This window comes from Hylaeus anthracinus, unplaced genomic scaffold (genome assembly GCF_026225885.1).
Source record: "Hylaeus anthracinus isolate JK02 unplaced genomic scaffold, UHH_iyHylAnth1.0_haploid 11997, whole genome shotgun sequence".
NCBI lineage: Eukaryota > Metazoa > Arthropoda > Insecta > Hymenoptera > Colletidae > Hylaeus > Hylaeus anthracinus.
The window spans coordinates 13628328-13649209 of record NW_026534344.1 but is presented as its reverse complement, the minus strand read 5'-3'; the positions used below and the strand labels follow the sequence as shown (position 1 = coordinate 13649209).

General features: G+C 39.3%; 2 protein-coding genes across 3 annotated transcripts in view; one reads left to right on the top strand and one right to left on the bottom strand.

Moving 5' to 3' along the window:
• Window positions 1–20882, bottom strand: part of LOC128889197 (protein split ends) — a 101529-nt gene that overhangs the window by 75559 nt on the left and 5088 nt on the right. The gene's annotated exons all lie outside the window — the stretch shown is intronic.
• LOC128889225 (uncharacterized) lies at window positions 11992–13593 on the top strand. The gene is made up of 3 exons (XM_054146676.1): window positions 11992–12749; window positions 13068–13261; window positions 13343–13593. The coding sequence occupies exons 1-3, from the start codon at window positions 12011–12013 to the stop codon at window positions 13394–13396; spliced, it is 987 nt and encodes a 328-aa protein (XP_054002651.1). The 5' UTR covers window positions 11992–12010; the 3' UTR covers window positions 13397–13593.

The window sequence follows — 20882 nt, the reverse complement described above, 5'->3', positions numbered from 1 at the left end:
AAGAAGTTTCTATGCTTGTGGATAGTAATGGAATGAACAAATTCATGAAAAAAGAGATCTTGAGTTTTGTTAGATTGATAATTTATTCATGGGCGTACAAATAACCAGATAATAACACAGGACTACTTTGTTTAAATTAGTCGATACAACCCCTTCGGAAAGCTGCTATTAGATTGGATATTCTAATTACCTCGATTATTGCAGATCTCTTCAGTCTCGATTCTTTGCAATAACCGAGGTTCTGTACTCTATTGGCCACCACTAACTTTACAGTCTACTGGCCTATAAATACACATTTTCCTTGACCCATCAACCGGAACTTTCGATGCCACATCCTAGGTATAGTGAAAGTTTCTGTTCACACTAACCACGTGTCCGCCCAGAGACCTCACTCTCGCTCAAGCCACACGATACCTTATCATCTTTGTGGTCATAAAATATTTTCGCGATAGGAATGCTATCATTCATACATTCCTAAGATACGAAATCCTGACGAGATCCAGCCAGGGACGTTGCCTGCAGCTCAGCAGCGTAGGTGGTGGTTTGATCGATGAGTGTGGCCGAGACGTTTCATCCGCGTGTTTCGCGTCGAAAAGGGAATTAAAGGGATAGAGGAGAAGGATGCTGAGGAATGACGATATTATCGGGCACGAAGGGGGTAGAAGCACGGGGCCAAAGAGCGCCCGGACTCGCATAGCCGACATACTAAATGGTACGGCTGAGTGGTCGGCGTTAATTTCGAGGGACAAGAAAAGTGGTCGCGGCGAGTACGTGCTCGAGAGCTAACCTGGCGTTGCTGTCTTCGTGTTCGCTTTTAGGGTTCCGTAACAATGCAACCGCGGTATTTTTCGCTCGTCGAAGGGGTCGGCGCTGTAACTCTGGCTAACGTCGGCAACTCGATACGCGTTAGGTTTCAGACGAGGTAAATACCTTTTTGTTATTTTTTTCGCTCCCCCTCCCGAATTCGAAAAGCCAGTCTTCCGACGGCCATCGAAGCGTCAAACTGGATCGTTGGAATCCAACCGAGCCCCTCTGTGGCTCTTGATTTAAATGTGAATGTTCCTGGGTTCTACAAAGCCCTCATTTGCGGGAACAAGTTTATTAAAATTCCACGACGTTTCAGGAATAAAGCCCCGCCGACAGTTTAAATCAAAGTATAGATATTCTTAGGGATCGCTGAGAACGAAGGTATGAGAGTATGCACGTAAAATAAAGAAATTTGTGTATAAAGAAGAAATAAAAATTCTGTTTTGTATATAAATAGATCTCTTCGGAATATATGAATAATAATAATAGTATACAACTCTCGACGTTCTTATCTGAATCTAATCTAAACATAATCCTGAAAGATATCATAAGAATATGAAGTATTCTGAATGTTCTTGAATATTTGTTAAAATAATAACGCATAGACGATGAGTGGGTAATGAGCGCCAGAAGGAGTGAGAGAGCAAGTGGAAGTAGAAAAAGGCAGCCGCAAACAGACAGAATTCGAAGGAGATTAGGGTCGGCGCTAGCGAGTGATTATAGAGCGAAGTCTTTATGTGCTACAACCGTATTGTATTTTTTGTAATAATACGTCTTATATACACATTTATATACAATTCTAATATATATATAATTTATTTGATTTCCGTATATAATCTTACAGACGTAAGACGCTCCCCAAATTTTTTGACCACTCTAATCCAAAGTTCTCAACAATTAATATTAATTTCTATTTCTACCATAAACCTAGTGGAACCATCATTGGAAACTCTTCCGAAACCCTATAAACACCCGCGACCATAGACAGCACTATGAAATTCGCATTCATCAATCCTCCGTTCCCAAACGAACCATTGTGACTTCTCGATTTAATTTTAGATTGCGTTATCAGCACAAAATATCGCGCCACGTATTAAGATGTGTGAATAGATGTGAGAGACAATCACGCTGATCGAATCCGCAGTATGTTTTGCAAACGCAGACAATCTTCGGGGCCTTCTGTTTTTCATCGACGATAAGTATACGCAGCATTCGATTCGTTCACTGAATAACACCCTGTCGACATAGGGAATTTGATTTCTAGAACAGAGAAGCTTTCAAAGGCGAAAGAAATATTACAAATACAGATGTTTGAGTTCGTAAATTTATGTAACACCTGCATGATAAAATTGAGATTATCGTAATTATTTTGCGTAGTTTATTTTCATGTTCAGAGTAATGTTTAGAGCTCTAGTAAATAAGGAACGATTATTTTATTCGTTCCAATAAGGTCAAAGATACTGTAGTCATATTGATTCGTGACATTATCATACAGATAACATTTGTACACGTGCCAGTTTAATATATTATCCAATAAGACGTCATTACGTGAAAAAAAAACGGAAAAAAATAAATCCCGATACCGGGAATCGAACCCGAGCCTCCTAGGTACCCTCCAGATATCATAGCCACTAGACCATACCGTAGTGATATCTGCTTATTTCAATTTCGTATACCAGGTAAAAGCTGGCTGGTTTGTTCATTAACAGAATTTTATTTAATTTTGCATTCTATGTAAACAGTCGTATCGTTATAGCTTTACTTGTTACATTTGAACTCCAATACTTGAAATAAAAAAATAATCTTCGGAGTAATAATAAATTATATTCTCAAATATAAAATGTCCAACGCTCTTGATATATTCGTGTATGTTTTACTTATAGAAACTATTTATGATCAAAGGGAGTCAAAGCTTCAATTTTGTTCATATGTTGCATTGGTCAGTTCGTAATTTATATTCTACAGGGCTTTTCTATCGATAGTATGAGTACCGTAGCTTTTAAAAAATTGAAAAGCTCGAGTCTTCGCGCTGCGCGTTATTTTCCCTCCAAGACTATCCCCTACGTGTTATGCATGCCAACGTAATAAGGCTCCGTTCTTCCGAATGACAATGTACGCAAGCGTATTTATAGACCGACCACCATCCACACGTTTACAGAGAGTTTCTTTCGGTTTCTTTTACTACTCGCTTTTCTTGGGATTTATACGGGACTCGCGACGACGCTAACGGTATAAACGGCGAACTTTCTGTAACCAGGTTAAACGCACGGTAAACGAACGTCGATATCTACAGTTTTTTTTACTAATCCTTCACAGCTATTTTTCAATTTCGATTTGATTGTAAAATTGAACCAATAAAAATGATTAAACTACAGCCAAGTTATATTTGATAAAATCATACAAAAATCACAAAAATTATAAGTGGACTGTGGATAAAAATATACAAGAATGTGTACAAATGCATGAGTATATAAAATATGAAAAATAAAATACACGTTATGATATATACATAAGAGACGAAAGATACCTGCTTTTTCATCTGTATATATGAACAATCTAGTGTCTGATAAGTGATGAGTTTTCCTCAATGATGCCACGTTGTTTACATCTTCTTACATTCGTACATTAGATTCATGTATACAACTACTCTTTTAATTCCATCTTCAAAGCGAAAAGAAATTTCTTTAACCCATTGGCGTACAGATCTTTTCACTTCGTTCGACGGCTGAAGGTGTTGCCCTTTGTACAACTTGTACCAATTCAAATGGATACTTTAAACGAGTTAAACTGGAAGTTACCGCTTCAATCACCGTATCCGCCAGACTTTCATTTCACTCGTTAGACGAGACGAAACAGGCGGCACTACAATGAGTTCAACTTCATTCATGAAAATTCCTTTGAGCGAGGAATTGAAAAGGCGTAAAATAATCACGTTTAAATTCATCGACAAGGAGTGCAGATTTTGTAGTAAACTTCTCATTATTCGCTAAACTTTATATATACAGAATGAAAACAATGACGCACAAACTCACAAATGAAAAGTTTCACCAACAATTATTATTTAGTAGATTATTTCAGATGATCCCAAAAAACAGTGATAGAAAATATTTTGAATAAACATATTTGCAATCGAATGACTCCTTCAATCGACTGAATGATTAATAATTGTTTTCCCACGTTTACTCGCGAAATAAATATAAATTTCTTAATATTGGCAACATTCCAATGACTTGCACCAATAACACAGACATTCGTTCAGCCTTCGTTGTTCCGTTTTAGTAACTTCGAGGCTTCTATGGAAAATCGAGTTCCTAGAAAACACATCGAGGCCGCTTCCGGTGTCCGAAAACGGCACCGCCATTATCGTATTTTCTCGCAAAATCAACTTCGACGTCGCCATGGCCGAAAGAAAGAAACCATGGGGAGACCGAACGAAAAACGGAAGCGACAAGGAGGGAAGAATCGTGTGTTACGGCATAAACTCTGAGGCCTGTTGCTATCGCGAGGTTATTTCCGTTGGACGCACAAGTAGACGCCCCGTAAGAAGCTGGCTACGGGAGGCGCCGCGACGCCTAACTCGCGGAAAAGAAATTAGACTAGCCGCCAACCGCGCTTGGAATAATTTGGAATTCTAGCTGAATTTGTATCGCGTTTCTTTCGTTGTCACACCGGAAATAAAGCTTTCTTCGATAGAGATGCAATGCAAACTTTAAATAAATTATGGTAGTTATTATTATTTATTATTATTATAAGTAGATTGCGAATTTTATGCATTTATGATTTACAGTAATATGGAAATCGTGCAAGAAATATATACAATGCAAGTTGAATACATTCTACAATTAATATAATAATATTCTTATTTTATTTTGCATAAGTGCACATACCCTTTGTTTACCATGTATTTATTACATTAATTTATATCATAAATGTATAACATCTAGTAACGTCTAGTTATAAGTTTGCGTTATTGAAGAATAACGACTTACTTTTGAAATTCCATCATTTATTCCAACTCAATTTTATGTCTATGAGAAATGTTGTTAAACAAAATCCGTGCTAAAATTACTATTCCGATCCACCAATCGTTTCCACTGTAATATACGATGCACGAGGATTTGCTGTTTGTAATTCTATTCGGATCTTCGTCTGTAATAGAAATTATTATCATCCCTATGACAATACTGCTGTAACATTCACGCTACTGACGTTACCATAACCGCGGAAATAATATTGCAAACACCCGTCCTATGTAAAGCGACCGCAGCACTTACCATCAGTATTCATAGCCCCGGACAGGACATAAAATGCATTCATTGCTGTACTCGCCGCAGTTCGAAGAATCCATTATTCATAATCACTGAAACAATCACCCTCTAAATACCAATAATCCTTGTTATTTGTTTTCGCGAAACGCTCAATCCCAAACATGTGTAGCAAATCAAGCCGTCAATTTACCGAATATTTAATGGAAATCGAGTAGCTTGGAACGTGCATATATTTATCACACAAAAGTAGTGGACAAAGTTCACGTAAACAGTTGTTGATCTGACCTTGTTTTTAAATTACGGGCATTTTTATATCGCAATAGTTGTCCTCGCGGTAGTAGAAATAAAACTACGCAAAAACACTGTCAAGTAATCAGTAAGTATGCGTTCGTGACATTCGAAGTATCGAGTGTGAATATGTATCCCAGTAAAACTAGTCGCATTAACTCAGTTTGAAACAAATGTTATCGAAATACTAGAAATACCTTTGACAATGACTTAGAGACAAAGTCACGTAGGATAAATGCTTACACGCATTTTTATTAATATTCTTGGAGGATTTAGTCCAACTTTCAGGAGAACTAAAAATGCTACAATAGATTGAAAATATATGTAACACCTACGTCATGTATGTTTAAAAATGATTTCGTTGTTTTGACATGTATTTAATAAATTTTGATTTTCCTTCGTTCCCAATGGTCGAATAGTCAAGCCCGATGTAACAACAAATATTTATCCACAGCCCTCGTGACAACTATTCTAATTTTTTTTTATTATTGTATGAAACACTTCTCTGTGCCAATCTCTGAGTATACAATGGCGTCCAAGAAACTCGTTGCTCAGCTGGCCGTCGGATATCCTAATTTTTTCCCTCATCCGTCAGAGGCAAGATCTTTAGCTCTGTACCGCGAACGAACACTGCCAACTTTCTTCTGCGTCTTCGCGTAATTGTTTACCCTCGCGTCAAGCGGCTGCGGTTACAATCGCAAAAGAAGAAATTCCATCCATGGCTGAAGCCTCCAAGACTCCGCATTGCGGTGAAACGCGATGATGCTGACGCGTATAAATCCGTTGGGCGTTACGTTAAACGTATCCCGACGAAACTCTAATCTTTAATTCGGGAAACAGCATTTTCTCAATTTAAACTTTGTCTAGCATATTTCGTTAGAATTTAGAATTGAAAGACGATGGATAGGAGGATGTTATCGATTCGATTGTGTATATCCTGGAAAGGATTTGACTGCGTCAAGAAGGATTTCACCCCTTCACCCAATAAGGATGATCGACGTGGTAATTCCAGGTCTGGTGGAACTATTTTACGCCTCAGAGATTTAAGGATTTTCCACTTATACGGCCACGCCTCCGAAAGTTTCCACGCCGATAACGCATCGAGCGGTTTGTAAGCTAAAAAGTTTTCGAGCATTCATCATGTTCCAATCTCGTATCAGAGGCTCCATCAAGGAGAAAGATTAGAAAGTGTATTTTCAGGGAACGGAAACAATCTTATCTGCGATCGCGGGAGATAGAAATCATTTCTACAGAAAAGAAATCGATAAATTTAATTAATTGTCTTAAGTATACATCGTCTGATATAGCATTCTCCAAGAAAAAAATTGATAGAACACCATTTTTCTAATCTATTATTGGGTTGTCCAGAAAGTTCATACCTATTTTTAAGAAAAATTCAAAGGCATATTTAAATTTTAATGTATATTTATTGAATTATATATATATATATATATATATATATATATATATATTATATATATACCATATATATATATACATACCATATACCATATATATATATATATATATAATTCAATAAATATACATACCATATACCATATATATATATACCATTTTGTTCCACGACCTTTCCACCTGTTAAGAAATGTACATATTTTATTTGTTTTCAGCCATTCCGATATATTCAGACCTGTACCGCCGACTAAAAATCGGCATGGACTTTACAGATAGCCCAATATTTCTATCATTCCTATATATTTCTACCCAAATTTTTGTTCAGTGCGTTATTAGAAACCACACAAACATAAACGTGAATTCGTAGCGTTCTCGTGTTTAATTAAACGATCGAGCTTTGAGAGCGTGAACCACGAATTGACGGCTTCTTCTTTCTTACGCCTGTCTGGCGCTTCCGTACGATTTCACCTTCGAAAACGTCAATTACTATAATCTCGTCCGCAGGTGTTCCCATATTACGCGCGGTTCCTCTTTCTCGGCAAAAATCGTTAACCCCGGCTCAAGCGATTATTCAAGTTCTGAGAAAAGTCTTAGCGGTGAGCGCTAAAACTCTTTGTGGTTGAGTACCCCAGGATCATTAAACCCAATCACTCTCCAGTGCGTTCACAACACAGAACATAGTGAAAATGAAAAGGTGGTTTCCAGAGAAGCTTCAAAACTTTTTAACACATTTAATTACAAGCATGTGATTTTATTAAAAAATAAAATCTTTGCTCACCTTTTTTTTTGTGGAAAATTCTTGATTATTTATATCGGAATCCCAAGTGCGTGTCCAGCTGTGTCCCCAAACATTCGTACACACCACTTCTCGGCCACGATCGTGATTGTGCCGCGTTTTCGAGGGGCGAGTTTGCGAAATTTTTTTTTTGAGGATGCACCTGCGCTCGAGGTATCAAATGATGCTCAGTTGGACGTCGCGATTGCGGTCTTCGGGAAAAACTCGTCGAACCGGTCATGCGTAAAATATCACGAGCCTCTTGACAAGAGGACCAAGCAGGAGCAAAGTAGCCGCAGGAGCACGAGGCTGCGGTAACCCGTCGACTCGCGATAAATCGTTCTTTTGCAGTATCATGTGCGTAGAAACATTTTATGCCCGTAGCCGCGCGCTCGCAGGAGCATTCCTTCGGATTCCATCAGGAAGCAGCGGCGCTCGAGCGACAAACGAGGCGCCGTTAAAGGTTTACGACGCTTAGGCGCATTCGCGGAAGATATCAACTGGGGAATTAAATTCGAGGAGAAATTTCGATGCTACCTAAGTTTAATCCAAGCGAATTGCAGCTGAAGTCGATCCAAAACAACTGTGCTTTCATTACCGTAATCTAGTTTCACTAAACTTCGATTGCAACAAGTATTATGCCAATTAGCTATATCTTTTCGAGGTAGCAACAGCTTGAAACATTGAGTATTCACAGGTAAGTAGAACTATTTATAATAAACAGTCCCAAATCTTTGTTTCAATCTCTATTATTGATAAAACCTGATTAACTATCATATTGATTCCACGAGAGCTTAACTTTTATCGTATCTTGAAAAAATGTTTCGAAAGCATTAGTCGATAAAAGATATCGAGTTTTAACGTCGTCGATTTGAAATTGACGATTATTGTTTCGGATTAATTTCCTAAAAACTATAGTCATTTTTCAGCAACTTCATAAACTTTAGGTTGGCCATTGAAAATTATTCGAATTCATTTATCAAATCCGTACGATGTAGAACGTCCACTATATAAATTAACACCTGTAATTAAAATGCTACTTGGGCAGCACTTACACGATATGAACACCATTTAATGGAGACAGGCACGACTAATGACACATTATAAAGACATATACCTGGCGACAATCTGATTAAACGTGTCTACAATTATCGCACGGAATAATGCCATCCGGCGACAGAGAACGAGTTCTTTATAAATGATTTCTATTTCAATTATTAATGAACTCGTTTTTCAACCAAGTATCGCTTATATATCCCAGATATCAATTTACTTGATTCAATGAACACGCCGCCTATAAATAAACGAGATCGGTCAATAGAGAAATCTTTGTTCTCGAGTTTCACCGAGTACCGTGCTCCTTGGTTTCCTTGCTCCGTGCCCTTTGGAATAGATTTCTTTCAGAAAGATCATCGGTATCAGCTTCCGATGTTTCACTTTGTCAGCGCCTAACTGACAAGATCGGGTTAGAATAACCGAAAGCGTATATCCGAAGCGTCGTGGCAGCTTTTTATCGCAACAAACTCTACACTCGAGACACTCTGGACTAAGTCTGTTGTTAAAGTTCGCGACAAGCTCAAAAAGATTGCATTGACAAACACGAAGAATTGAGTTCATCGTTCACTGCAATTTTTATATTAGGATCATCACAGGAGTCTGGCTGGTTTCGCTCTGTTTAGCGCCTTTTCTTACAATTTTGTCGCCATCGTGGCGATAATGCGTGAGGAACGACGGGTTCGTGATGATAATACAGCCTCCTGATAATCGTGCTGTCCGAAGCCTCCTCAGGGTCGGTTGAGTTACGTTGTAATGATGGCCCAACCAACGAACCGGTTGCGAGTCCTTGGCCCTGCCACTGCACTTATTTGGCCCCTACGCTCTCCATCGGCTAACCCGATCCCGGCAGACGAAACCAACGAGAAAAACAAAATGAGAAAAAAGGCACGTAGGAACCCGCAAAACTGAACCGCACACCTGGCCCCAAGGATGAAAGCGCGAATTCGTGCGGCAGCCCCCGAAGACGCTCGCGAAGAAAGAGGAACGTGAATTTCGTAATTTACGAAAGGGCCGTAAAAAGGTACTCTAATTGATGGAGGAGGGAGAGAACGTTCCTTCGTGCAAAGCAGCCGAGGTGAAAAGGGTCCACGAAGATTGGTGGGTCGAGCAGTATTTCAGCTTCGAAAAGAAGTGGCGCCCACAAGGAAGGAAGGTTGCGACATTTCGCTTAGAATAGACGTGGACTTGGGTTGTTTGCGTAATGTGGGATCTCCTGGGTAGATGATTTTCAAAGTAACGTAAGCATAGAAGTGAATCCTGACTCGTGATAGACTGGGTAATTGATAGGAGAGAAGTAATAATTCCAGTTGCTCTTTGTTTCCTTGGGGGGAGGGTCAAGAAGTAAATTGATCCCCATTGAAATACGTTATATCGGTTGACATGGACTAGCAATTTTTAACTCTTTATGTTTCTTCACAAGAGGACGTCTTAATTACAGTCAATCACACAAGTATTCGTACATTCTGTATTTATTCATAATTGAAATGAATACTTCATGTTTCCAAATAAATTTGTAATTGTAAATACATACATGTGCGAAGGTTATTCATGTGCATATTTATGATGGAAAATTGATTTGGAAACATGAAGCCTATCATTCAAATTAGACTTTCTTCGCTAAATATAAAGGATATCTAATAATCTGAATTTATCAAAGTAAATGCCTTGCAAATTCTCTGCAAAACAAAAATTCAGTTCATTAATTAAATACCTCGCAGACAAAGGTAAGGAATCATGGAAATAAATTGGGAAAATTGAGAAAATATATCGTGTACTTGTCACCACTGGTAACTAGTCAATTTGCCCTGCGTTCCTTTTCAAATTACTGGATTAGTGATAACGATTCTGCTGTAAAACCCTTCTCGAAATGTCTGGTAACATACACTGGCCAATACTGACCAAAAAGAGTCCGTACTTACTCCTTTCTCCAGAGTACGACCTTTCAATTGGGCGCATCTTTTCACGAAAGAAAAAGAGACGTCCCGCGAACTCGGTTTTCTCCGCGAAAACGCGAGCATTGTGGAGGCTTCCACGTGCACAATAGGTGAGACACCCGTCCGTTCCACTTACAAAGGAACGGTCCACGGCCCTCCGCGGATCCTGGGTCGTATAAAACCGACGATAAATCCATCATGGCCAAAGAGTGACCGATATTGCGCTCGTGGCCATTTGCCAGCGACAGGCTCGAGAGTCTCCTCCTGCATCTCTTGTTGCATTATGCAGTCGAACCTTAGACTGCATTTCTCGGTCTCTGTCTCTTGGCCGCGTCCCTCGGTCACGTTCCTTCTCTACGGATAAATATGTCGGACGTGGCATGATTTATTCGTGCAGAACTATTTTCGTCACCGGTCGTCGGGTCGTTGCTGCGCTCTCGAGGAACGAAAACCTACGGTCGCGGTGTCAGGGTCAAGGATTACCTTATATGTGACTCCTCGTGGTGATCGCCATGATGTGGGGCGCGAAGAGAATGCAGAATCGCGATAGGAATGTTCAGGGAACTGATACGGGGCGACTCGAGATCTTGATAAATAAATAATTTGTATTGGTTGTCAGGATAAGCCAAACAATACAAATATTTGTTGCATGTACAAGCATGCTTTAATATTAGTACAACGTTTGGTACCAAGTTGCTGACCTAACTCGACCAGCTTAATTATTTTGTATGATAGGGAAGAATGTGCCAACGAACATTATTTACTTAAAGGTGGAATCAAATTGCAATGATTATATTGAATCGATTATTAGAATATATTCCTATATTATAGGAATAGAAATAGAAAATACGTAAAGACAAGAAAAGGTAAGATAAGAAACAAGACTGACATTATATAAATATGTGAATTGTAATAATTATGCATAATGTACATTAGGAATAGAAATGAAAAATATGCAAAAGCAAGACTGTAAACGAGCCTGAATTTAAATAAACATGTGGATCAATAGTTAGAGAATAAATGAATCAACCAGCAAGATATTTAACCAAAAGTGACCATAACGCTATGGTTCCGCAACCGGACGGCACTCAATAAAATTAAAAAATCGCGTGTCACCCAATGTCATGGTAATCCAATCCCACCCATAATATCCCAGACAGTTAAATTCCCAAATGGGATCTAACATGAGGAAATTAAAAGCAGTATCTACTACCAACTACCGTCCCTTCTGTTCACTATTAACGCGGCTCGTGAATGAACGCAGACGTGTTTATCCGTCTGAAACAACGCGTTACATCGAATTGGCGAACCGTGAGCGACGCATTCCTAAAAATCACTCGACTCGCGAGCAAATTTCCGGCCGCAGTGACTAAGTGTTAACTAAACTTCCTTCGTGTCAAGTAAACCAAACATTGAAACAGTTCGAAGAGAAAAGCCATGACTTGAAGTTCGCCCGTCCAAGACTGATGGAAATCGTAGCTGACGATGATATAAAGCGTTATCGCGTTGCGGGACATATTTCAACAAAAATGGAGGAGGCTATGATACTTCGAAGTTTTCCAACGACACCTCCCAGGACGACAGCTCTAACGAAAATTAACGTCATCGCCTCGAGCATCCCGCTGTCCACAGCAAGGATCATCAACTTGGTTGTTCTATCGTTAGGTGTCAGCCTGAATCTCTTGATGATCATGGTGATTTTTTCGAAGTCCTCCATGAGGACGACCATGAACCTCTACGTCGTCAGTTTCGCGTGCTCGAACATGGTGATCCTGATCGAGCCTCTCGAAGATGTTCTCCAATGGTTCTTTGACACGAAGTTGAAGCTAAACATGGACTACGTCTGTTTGATCAGCTTCGACGTGTCCGTCATCACGATCGCCATCTTGAAGTTTCAATTGTACGTGAATATCTTCCATCGGCAAACAACTTTCGGCCAGGGCCTGCTGAGGAAAACCACGGCCATGAAAGGCATCGTGCTTATCTGGTCCGCGTGTACCATATCTATCGCCATTGGTCTGCACATATACGACTTCTTCGAAGGTGACATGGCTGAGATTTATGTTTGGAACACGTTCATGTTCATTGCTCCGCCGATCGTCATATTCCTTGCTCTCGATGCATTGATTCTGTACGAATTGATGATACTGAGGGAGTTCGAAGGATCGTGGAGGATGAACGAAATCAGACAGTATGTTATGCTGGGTGAGTCGTCTAAAAGCTTGGAAGTCTGCATGCAGAAAGTCTCTAAAATTCTAGTATCTCACTTTTCTACAATTTTTTTTTTTTAACATATATGAGACTCTAAAAGATCTTTCGTTTGGTATTCTCAAGAAGACTGAAGATCATAGTAGACCCTCCATTTTCCTTTACGAAAAATTACAGATCTACAAAAGAAATTGTGCACCTATGTTTTTTTTTAAAGTAGAACCCTGTACTTTTTTGTAAAATAAATATCAACTGGGCCAAGTCCATTCAATTTAATCAATCCGAAATTTAATTCTGGAATGTGCTTTGTTTCAGTGATCGTCGCACTCGCCTTCCTACTGATTCGAACGCCATATCGTGTCGCTCGAGCAGTAAATTTTATAGAACCGAAGGCCTCGTGTTGCACGGAAAATAAGAGGGAGGTTCTCTACTTCGTCGCCAAGATGTTTCCCGCTATTTTTCCAATTATCTACATGGCGTTGTCGTGCGAATTTCATGGAGTTGTTCAGGTTCGTTTTAAAACACAATGACGATTTACCAAATACTTCCCTTACCGATATCTGTCAATTTTAAACGTGTACTGATTGCAGGAGACTTTGAGATGTAGATGTCGAAAATCACTCAAAGAAATTGTGGATATTTAAAATAGGAGAACAATTAACGTGGTACACGTGTATATTTTCCTCGTAGATATAAGATACAGTTTGCTATAAAAATTTCACTGAAATAGTTACAATTAAATAACAACAATTGCAGAAACGTTTGTGGTTTTGTTATACAGTAATGTATTAACACGTTGATTGACGGACTGATTCACATGGAAATATCTACAAAACTAAAATTTTCTCTCGAGTCTATTGAAAATTATAGAATCTAACATTTGCCATATTACTAATTCACGAATTCTATTCCAGATTCGTTTTGATTAACACTTAGCCCTTAAAATTAATCGTTGAAGTTCCTCAGTGAAAAACTTTGTCACTGATGGATTTAACATGTTAATTTTAAATTTCTAAAATAAAACGATAACACGTTTCGTTACTTTTTCCTGTGGTACTTTACAAATTGTTGAAAGAAACGGAGGTATGATAGCTTTTATGGATGATAACGTCGCGAGCTTCGCGCAGTACGCAGGGATATAGTAAACGCAGCCAGAATTTGCAATATATTCGTAAGGCGGACGGGAGAAGCTGGGTGTCGCAGTCGCAAAGTCGTGGATTCATTGCGCTCTCTGTATGCAAATTGGCTTCCCTTTGAGCACGTCTGCCGAGTGCATAAGTCGATGGAGGGCCGCACTTACGTGCAACCACGCGTGCGTTTGGCTACGCGCGGTTCGTATCTGCCAGACCACTGAGGAAAAAGGCCCAGCCGTACTCCAACCATAATCTCTGCTGGTCAGCGCCATGTGGAATCGCTTCGGCCGCTTCGATTGTTAAGTAGTTAAGATAAGGTCACTGAAAGTTGCATTCGTTTCGCCGTTTATGCAGCGACCCCGACACCTGAGCATGCGCGCTGCATGGAGAACGGACCACTATGTGACACTCTTTGTTGTAGCTATGCTGAATTTTCAGCCTAAAATATTGCAGAAGAAGCAATTTATAGTGCATATAAAGAAATATCAAGATACGATTGGTTGATTCTTATAGTTTTCTGAAGGAAGACACTAGATATTGACCTGGGTACTTGGGTGCATAAATTTTTATGGCAAAGAATTTCTATGTATGTATAGTCGCAGGTAGGGATCTTGTGAGATCGTAAGCCGAAACAGCAGTTATTGCTTTATTAGCACAGGTAACTGATCCCTAGGACGACAGGGATGTCCCGACTCTAAGGATACATGCTCACGTTGCACTTTGGGGCCTCAAGACTAAATATGTTTTGTTACGAGTACCTGGGGGTTTTCCAAACTGGAAAAACCAAAAACTCTTAACGATCGATTCATCCATTACAGAATTATGTGCGAATATACATAAGAAGAATAAAGTTATTGAAATATAAACCTCCTAATTCTGGTATCGTACGGTCCTGAACGAAAAGTCTAGATCCATCCTTGTCTAAAACGGTGTCGAATTACTAATTGCGGTCGACTTAAATTGTAAAGATCGATTTCTGCTAAAATTTTGCCTTTGAATTTTCCTCTGTATTTACGTGGAGGTATTAATATCTAATATAATTATGTTTATATTGCCTGAAGAAAGGAAATGGCTCGTTGCTTAGGATATCCCCCAAAAAAATAATTCATCATTTTCTGCATATTTTCAGTACTCAGCAAGCTAACCAGACAAATGATGAAACATCTCGTTAAATATTAAGCCTGCTAAGAGTACAATGTACTTCTACAACACTTTCCTCGACAAGAATACTCGAACGGAATTCAAAGTACGGATAAAAGCAAACAGCGTACGTTTATGGTACATTACACAACATGACCAAAATATTATTTCTCGATAAGAAATTGCGCCTCATAGAGAACCGCAAGTCCCACGTTTCCATGAGTGTTCCTTCGTTATTAATACGCCATAACAACTCGCACGAAAAACCGAAGAAATTCTTGAGCAACTAGGCGCAAGGGGTGCATCTTCAAATTCAATTAAGCGGAACGGGTTAAGCCCCCGTGAAAACAGGACGTCGTTTATCAAATCGAGGATAAATCCGATTTCATAGCTACAGGACTCCCTCCATGGCTGACGATTACGAATTCCTCTCACGACACCGTTTCGTATTCCAACCTTCGGCGATTCTGCAGCAACATCAGAAGAAGGACTGTCGGTATTACACGTGTGTGGAAAGGACATGATTATCGGCTGCTAAAGAAAGCCACCGGCGAAGGGAGATGCGACGTACGTGTCCTCGTCGACGAAGAAAAAGAAGACCTTGAAGAAACAGGAAATCGGTGGAGCGGAAAACCATCGTACCAGACGGGACTTCCGGCTCGCTCTTTTGGCTAAACGCCCTTCGATCATCGCCGTAGCCTCTATCATAATCGTTCGCTTTCAACGACAATCGCACGACACATAATTCTATTTATTAAGTATGGAAATTAACGTTCTGCCTTTCCAAGGTAAACTTATCTAGAAAACCTACTAATCTTCCCTGAATATCGAAATGTTTTGTGATTCGTTACGATGAAGGTTGATACTCGAACGTAGCAAAATGGTCAGTGAATATTTACATTTAAACTTGAGTTATAAATTATTAAACGTAAAAGCACAAAATTAATTTTTACACCTAACAAATGAAGCTACTATTTCTTGTCCATCATATCACTATTCAAAATCTATATTCAGGCGATTTATACTGTTTAAAAACACACAAAGCCGTGGAAAATTAGTTTCTCGATTTTTTCAGTGCTATCGATACACATTAGAGAAAAAGAAGAAGCGCGTATTTAGAATTGGCGATGGCCCACGCGTGTTGAAAAAATGTCGTTGAACAAAGCCCGTTGTTCCTTCATTGCTCCATCATAAACGTGATCCCGAAGAATGGATCTGCGAAGCACCGAAATTTGCTTATGAATAGCGTATCGACGAATCACACGATTGTTTGGAGAACGTCCTCTCGATTTGCACACGACGCACTCGAAAATTCTAAGCGACAGAAATGACGCGTTGCGCTCGAATTTTCGTTTATTTTTACGCGAAGCTGAAATATATACGATTCTCGATGATATCGAATGATCAGGTGTTAAAAGTGATTATGAAAAGTAAAAGATATAAAGAGAAAAGTCAAAATATTTTCTTTGCAAATTGTATTATATACAGCACATTTTTCACCCACTGTTACAGTTTTCAAGATACTCGAGGAGCTAATTTGTTAGTTAGAAGGAGTTACATTATCGAATAATTTCTTCGAGTACCGTAGAATCTCACGAACGGTACATTTGCGAGCGCCTAACAAAGCACATAATAAGAGAAGGCAAAGGAAAGAGTTCTCCATAACGTGAGATAGTCGACACAAAGAAAGTTACACCTTGCGATATAGGCCAGTGTTTAACTTTCCCCATTGCTCTGAGCCATTTGCGAACAACAGTCAAAATTTCAAAGTGTATTTTGTATCTCTACACATACAAACGCGCCTCTCTGATGCGTGAATCTGGATTAACTTGGCACAGAAAAACTTCAGTTTTAATTGCAGAACGAAAATTCAAGTACCTGTCGACATTTTGAAATCGATAGCTGTAATACTTCTTTTAACCAATACTACCGCTTTTAATGATTGGCACACGTTGATAATGGTCATGGGACTTCAGAGACCCACTGGGTTTGAAAATAAAGGTTTAAAAACGCCTCAGGATTTTGTAATTTACACACACGTGAAACCTCCGTCTGTGAACGTGGTCTGACTTGTTCAAATCATTTTTGTAAAGAACTACTGGTTCGTTTCTCAAGATTTGAGTACACCAACAAAGACGCTACATGGCTCTTCGACTCCCAGTGTACACACGGACTATTCATTCCTTTATGCTAGCTCCCACTGAATGGTTCGTACGTACATACTTCTCCGTGGCGGGATTTTAGCATACCGTGGGCATTTCGCGATTCAATTCAGAAAGCCAGCAATGTTCCGCAAGACGAACACGATTTATGATTCTTCGTGCAATGGATGAGTAATAAAGGTGCGTATACATCTAGAAGAGTCAAAGACGAGCCGAGATAAATAAATTTGTATCTTAATCGTGAAAATTAAATTTAAAACAATGAGAAAATATCTTTCGCAATCTTTGCACTCGCGTACAATCGAGCTGAAATTTGTATAGGGCGAAAAGTCAATCTGGGGGATGCGAAAGAAGAAAAAATGGATTTTTGTTATCTTCGTAGGTGTGCATTCCCACTCTCAATCTGTATAATACGTCGTCCTCGTCGCAATCCGAGCCGCGACGTTTTCGACAGGTCGAGGACTCAAAGAGTGCATTTCACGATTCGTCAATCTTGGTCTCGTCTTTGTCGAGAAGTACGAATCATACGCGAGGCGACGAAGGGACAATCGAGCCTCGCGGCAGCGATTTTTAATTTTCCGCGAAGCGATCTCAAAATCGCAAAGACAAGAAACACAGAGGTGCCAGTGATTCGCTGATGAGTTTTCAAACATTAATTTTACGATGGAAATTTCTACTTAGAGATGGAGAAAAATTATAGTTGAAAAAGCAAATCTATCAAAAGTTGATATAGCAAAAATTGAATCGAAAGTAATTTTCTCCTCGATTTCACCGAAGGAGATCCATCTGCACGATCTATTTTCGTATTTACGAGTTCATGACAAGCAATTTCGTGACATCTATCGCTAATTTCGCGAGGTTAGGCATTCACACTTGAGAAAATATTGTCTTACGATGCGAATGCATCAAGGCGTCCATGTTTAGCCTCGCTAGCGTGAAAATAAGGGGTGGATTAAATTACGATACAAGAGAATGCATCGCCAATTTATGGTCTACATATTGTGTAGATAAAACAACATATTCCACAAAGAAATCGTCTGAGAGACAAACTGAATTGAGTGCCAGGTTATCCGAGTTATGTTGGCATTGTCTTCCATGTAAAATGCATTAGAACAGTAATTACGTCTAAAGCAACAATTATGTCTATGTAGCGTCTACGTCTGATGAGCAATAAGAGAATAAATCATTAATTTGTGAAGATTATACCGTGTAGTTACGTCTACAGAGGTTTCATCCTGATTTAGATACAGTAGAATGTTATACTTATTAATACCTCACGATTTTCTCAATATTCTTCTACAAGAAACAATTCGAAACAATTTAAAACAATTCAGGGCAAGTTAAATAATGTACAATATTTAATTTGATAAGAAATAGTTCGAGTGTTGCCTGGATACTGTTTGCTAAAAACGTCGTGTTCCATAAAATAGCATTTATATGGACGCGTTTCATCCCCACAAAAAGCATGGGAAACGCGCAACACGCACGACGCCTGAAAAACGAATGGCATATCGATGCGACGCGTATGCAAGTTAAACACATTATGCCGACGTGTGAATGAAACGAGTAAGTTAGTGAAACGCATACGCATAGAAACTTCATTCATGGCCTTCGACGGAAAAAGCATCGCCTCTGCGTCGATTATAATCGCAAAGGAGCCTCGAGGGGATTGGAACACTTGGATCTTTGTCGAACTTTTTCACACCGCGAGAAAGTCGAAAAGTTACACGATGGAAAATATAACATTGTCCCCAACGTTAAAGTTACTCCCATTGTGCGTTTATCCCTGGGTGAGTGCGTGCCCCTCGCAGCGTGGAGACTTTTTCTACCATTGTTAACCTTTTCGTTCTCTCGGCGAGTGAACTGAGATAATTTTTTTATCGAACTAAATCCCAGCTGGTATAGTGCTTTGTAAGAATTTGTCAAATTTGAGATAATTATTCTGGCCTTGATGCAGTCGGTGCTGCAAAACTCCATATATTTAATTTATTAAGAAATTTCAGAGGAAGGAATAATTAACCAACATTCCTACATATTTTTAGAGTAAATTTTGCGTAAATCAATGTTTATTACTTTTAATGTTAACCTTTTATTTCTTTTCTTACTAATTTTATTTTAAATTGCTTGCGGTACGAATACTTCATACACCGACTGTGTTTAATTTATTCAACACTAAGTTTATTGAAATGACGCTTTGGAATGAAATCGATTTACCAGAGTCGAGTAGAAGAAAAATTTGAATATACGTATCCTTATCAAATGGATCAAAATACCTGTGCTGCGTATATCTAATGTTAATTTCAACTCGATACATTTACTTTCGCAGATGATGAAGAGGAAAGCCGAAGCTTTCCAATAGAAAAATGAAAAAGACCTTCCATGATCTACATAGGCGACCAAAGATAGCGATCGACGCGACCCAAATGCTACGTTGCGGCACGCACAAACTCGCTGGTTAATTTTTGATGGAACAAGCGGAGATTATACGGTGCGCCAATTAAAACCAGTCGTCTATTCAGCAGCACGGAGGGAAGCATGAATGGAATCGAGGAAAGTACAAGCGTGGACGCTCGAAGCGACTGAATAATATCGCGTATTAAAATCACCCCGGACCTAGCCCACGTAGACCAACCCCTCCCGCCCTCCTCGTGCCGTGCGCTACCCGATCGATGCACTTTCTTGACACCCTGTATGTACCGAGAGCCCGAGGCGATGCGTGGGTGGGCGTCTCGCAACCGAGGCGCAGGGACCACGGCGTCTCGACAAAGTCGACTCGAGACTCCGCACGAATTCTTTGCCCAAAAACAATCTCGGCGTTGAGTCAGAGCCGTGTTTGGAAGGTGAAACACGGCCTGTATAGTTACCTAGACTATTTAAACACGGCCGGGTCGTAGACCAGGGACCTAACCCTTTCCGCCTCCCGCAGCGTTCACGACACAGAAATTTCACTACGCTCGCAATTTACTTACGGTGATAATTTTATCTTCAAACAGGAGTGCAGAGGTAGGATTATATCTTCGTATCAACGTTTTTTTTTCTCCTAATCAAACAGGGCAACGAATGTAACAGTGCAGCACTGTACTTTGGATGAGAATAGAAAGTTATGTCATATCATTTTGTGTTCAGTTTGTATTAGAATTCATTGATTTTTCTCGATCTGGCATTGAAAATTAGCACACTAGATAGCAACAAGTATAAAAATAGAAACTTATTAAGAATGTATTTGTTTGAATTTATTGTAAAAGAAACGTCGTTACTTTCTGGCTCCCTAATACTATCAAATGAAAAGTCGTTACAACTCTTTTTATACAAAATTATGGAAAATGTCAGCTTTATAAATTTTATCACTATGCCATGTCATTGAGAAGTTCAATTATGAATATAAAAAATAACAGTCCTTTCTATGATAGTTTTATGCCTTTTATAAATATGCCACATCATAATTAATTCAATCGCAAGTATTAAAAATAAATGAATACGAGTTACTCCTGAAAATAATAAAACAACCCACAGCACATTTCTTCAAGACTCGAATGTATGAATTAAAAACCACAACAGAAACGTCCCACAAATAAAAAATGACAAATTATTGATCCCGCATCGAGCAACACTTCTCTGTTTGCCTTGATCAAAATAATAAACTGCGAATTTGCGATCACCCGGTACGTGCGAGCCGTTTAATTTGCGTATTTCAA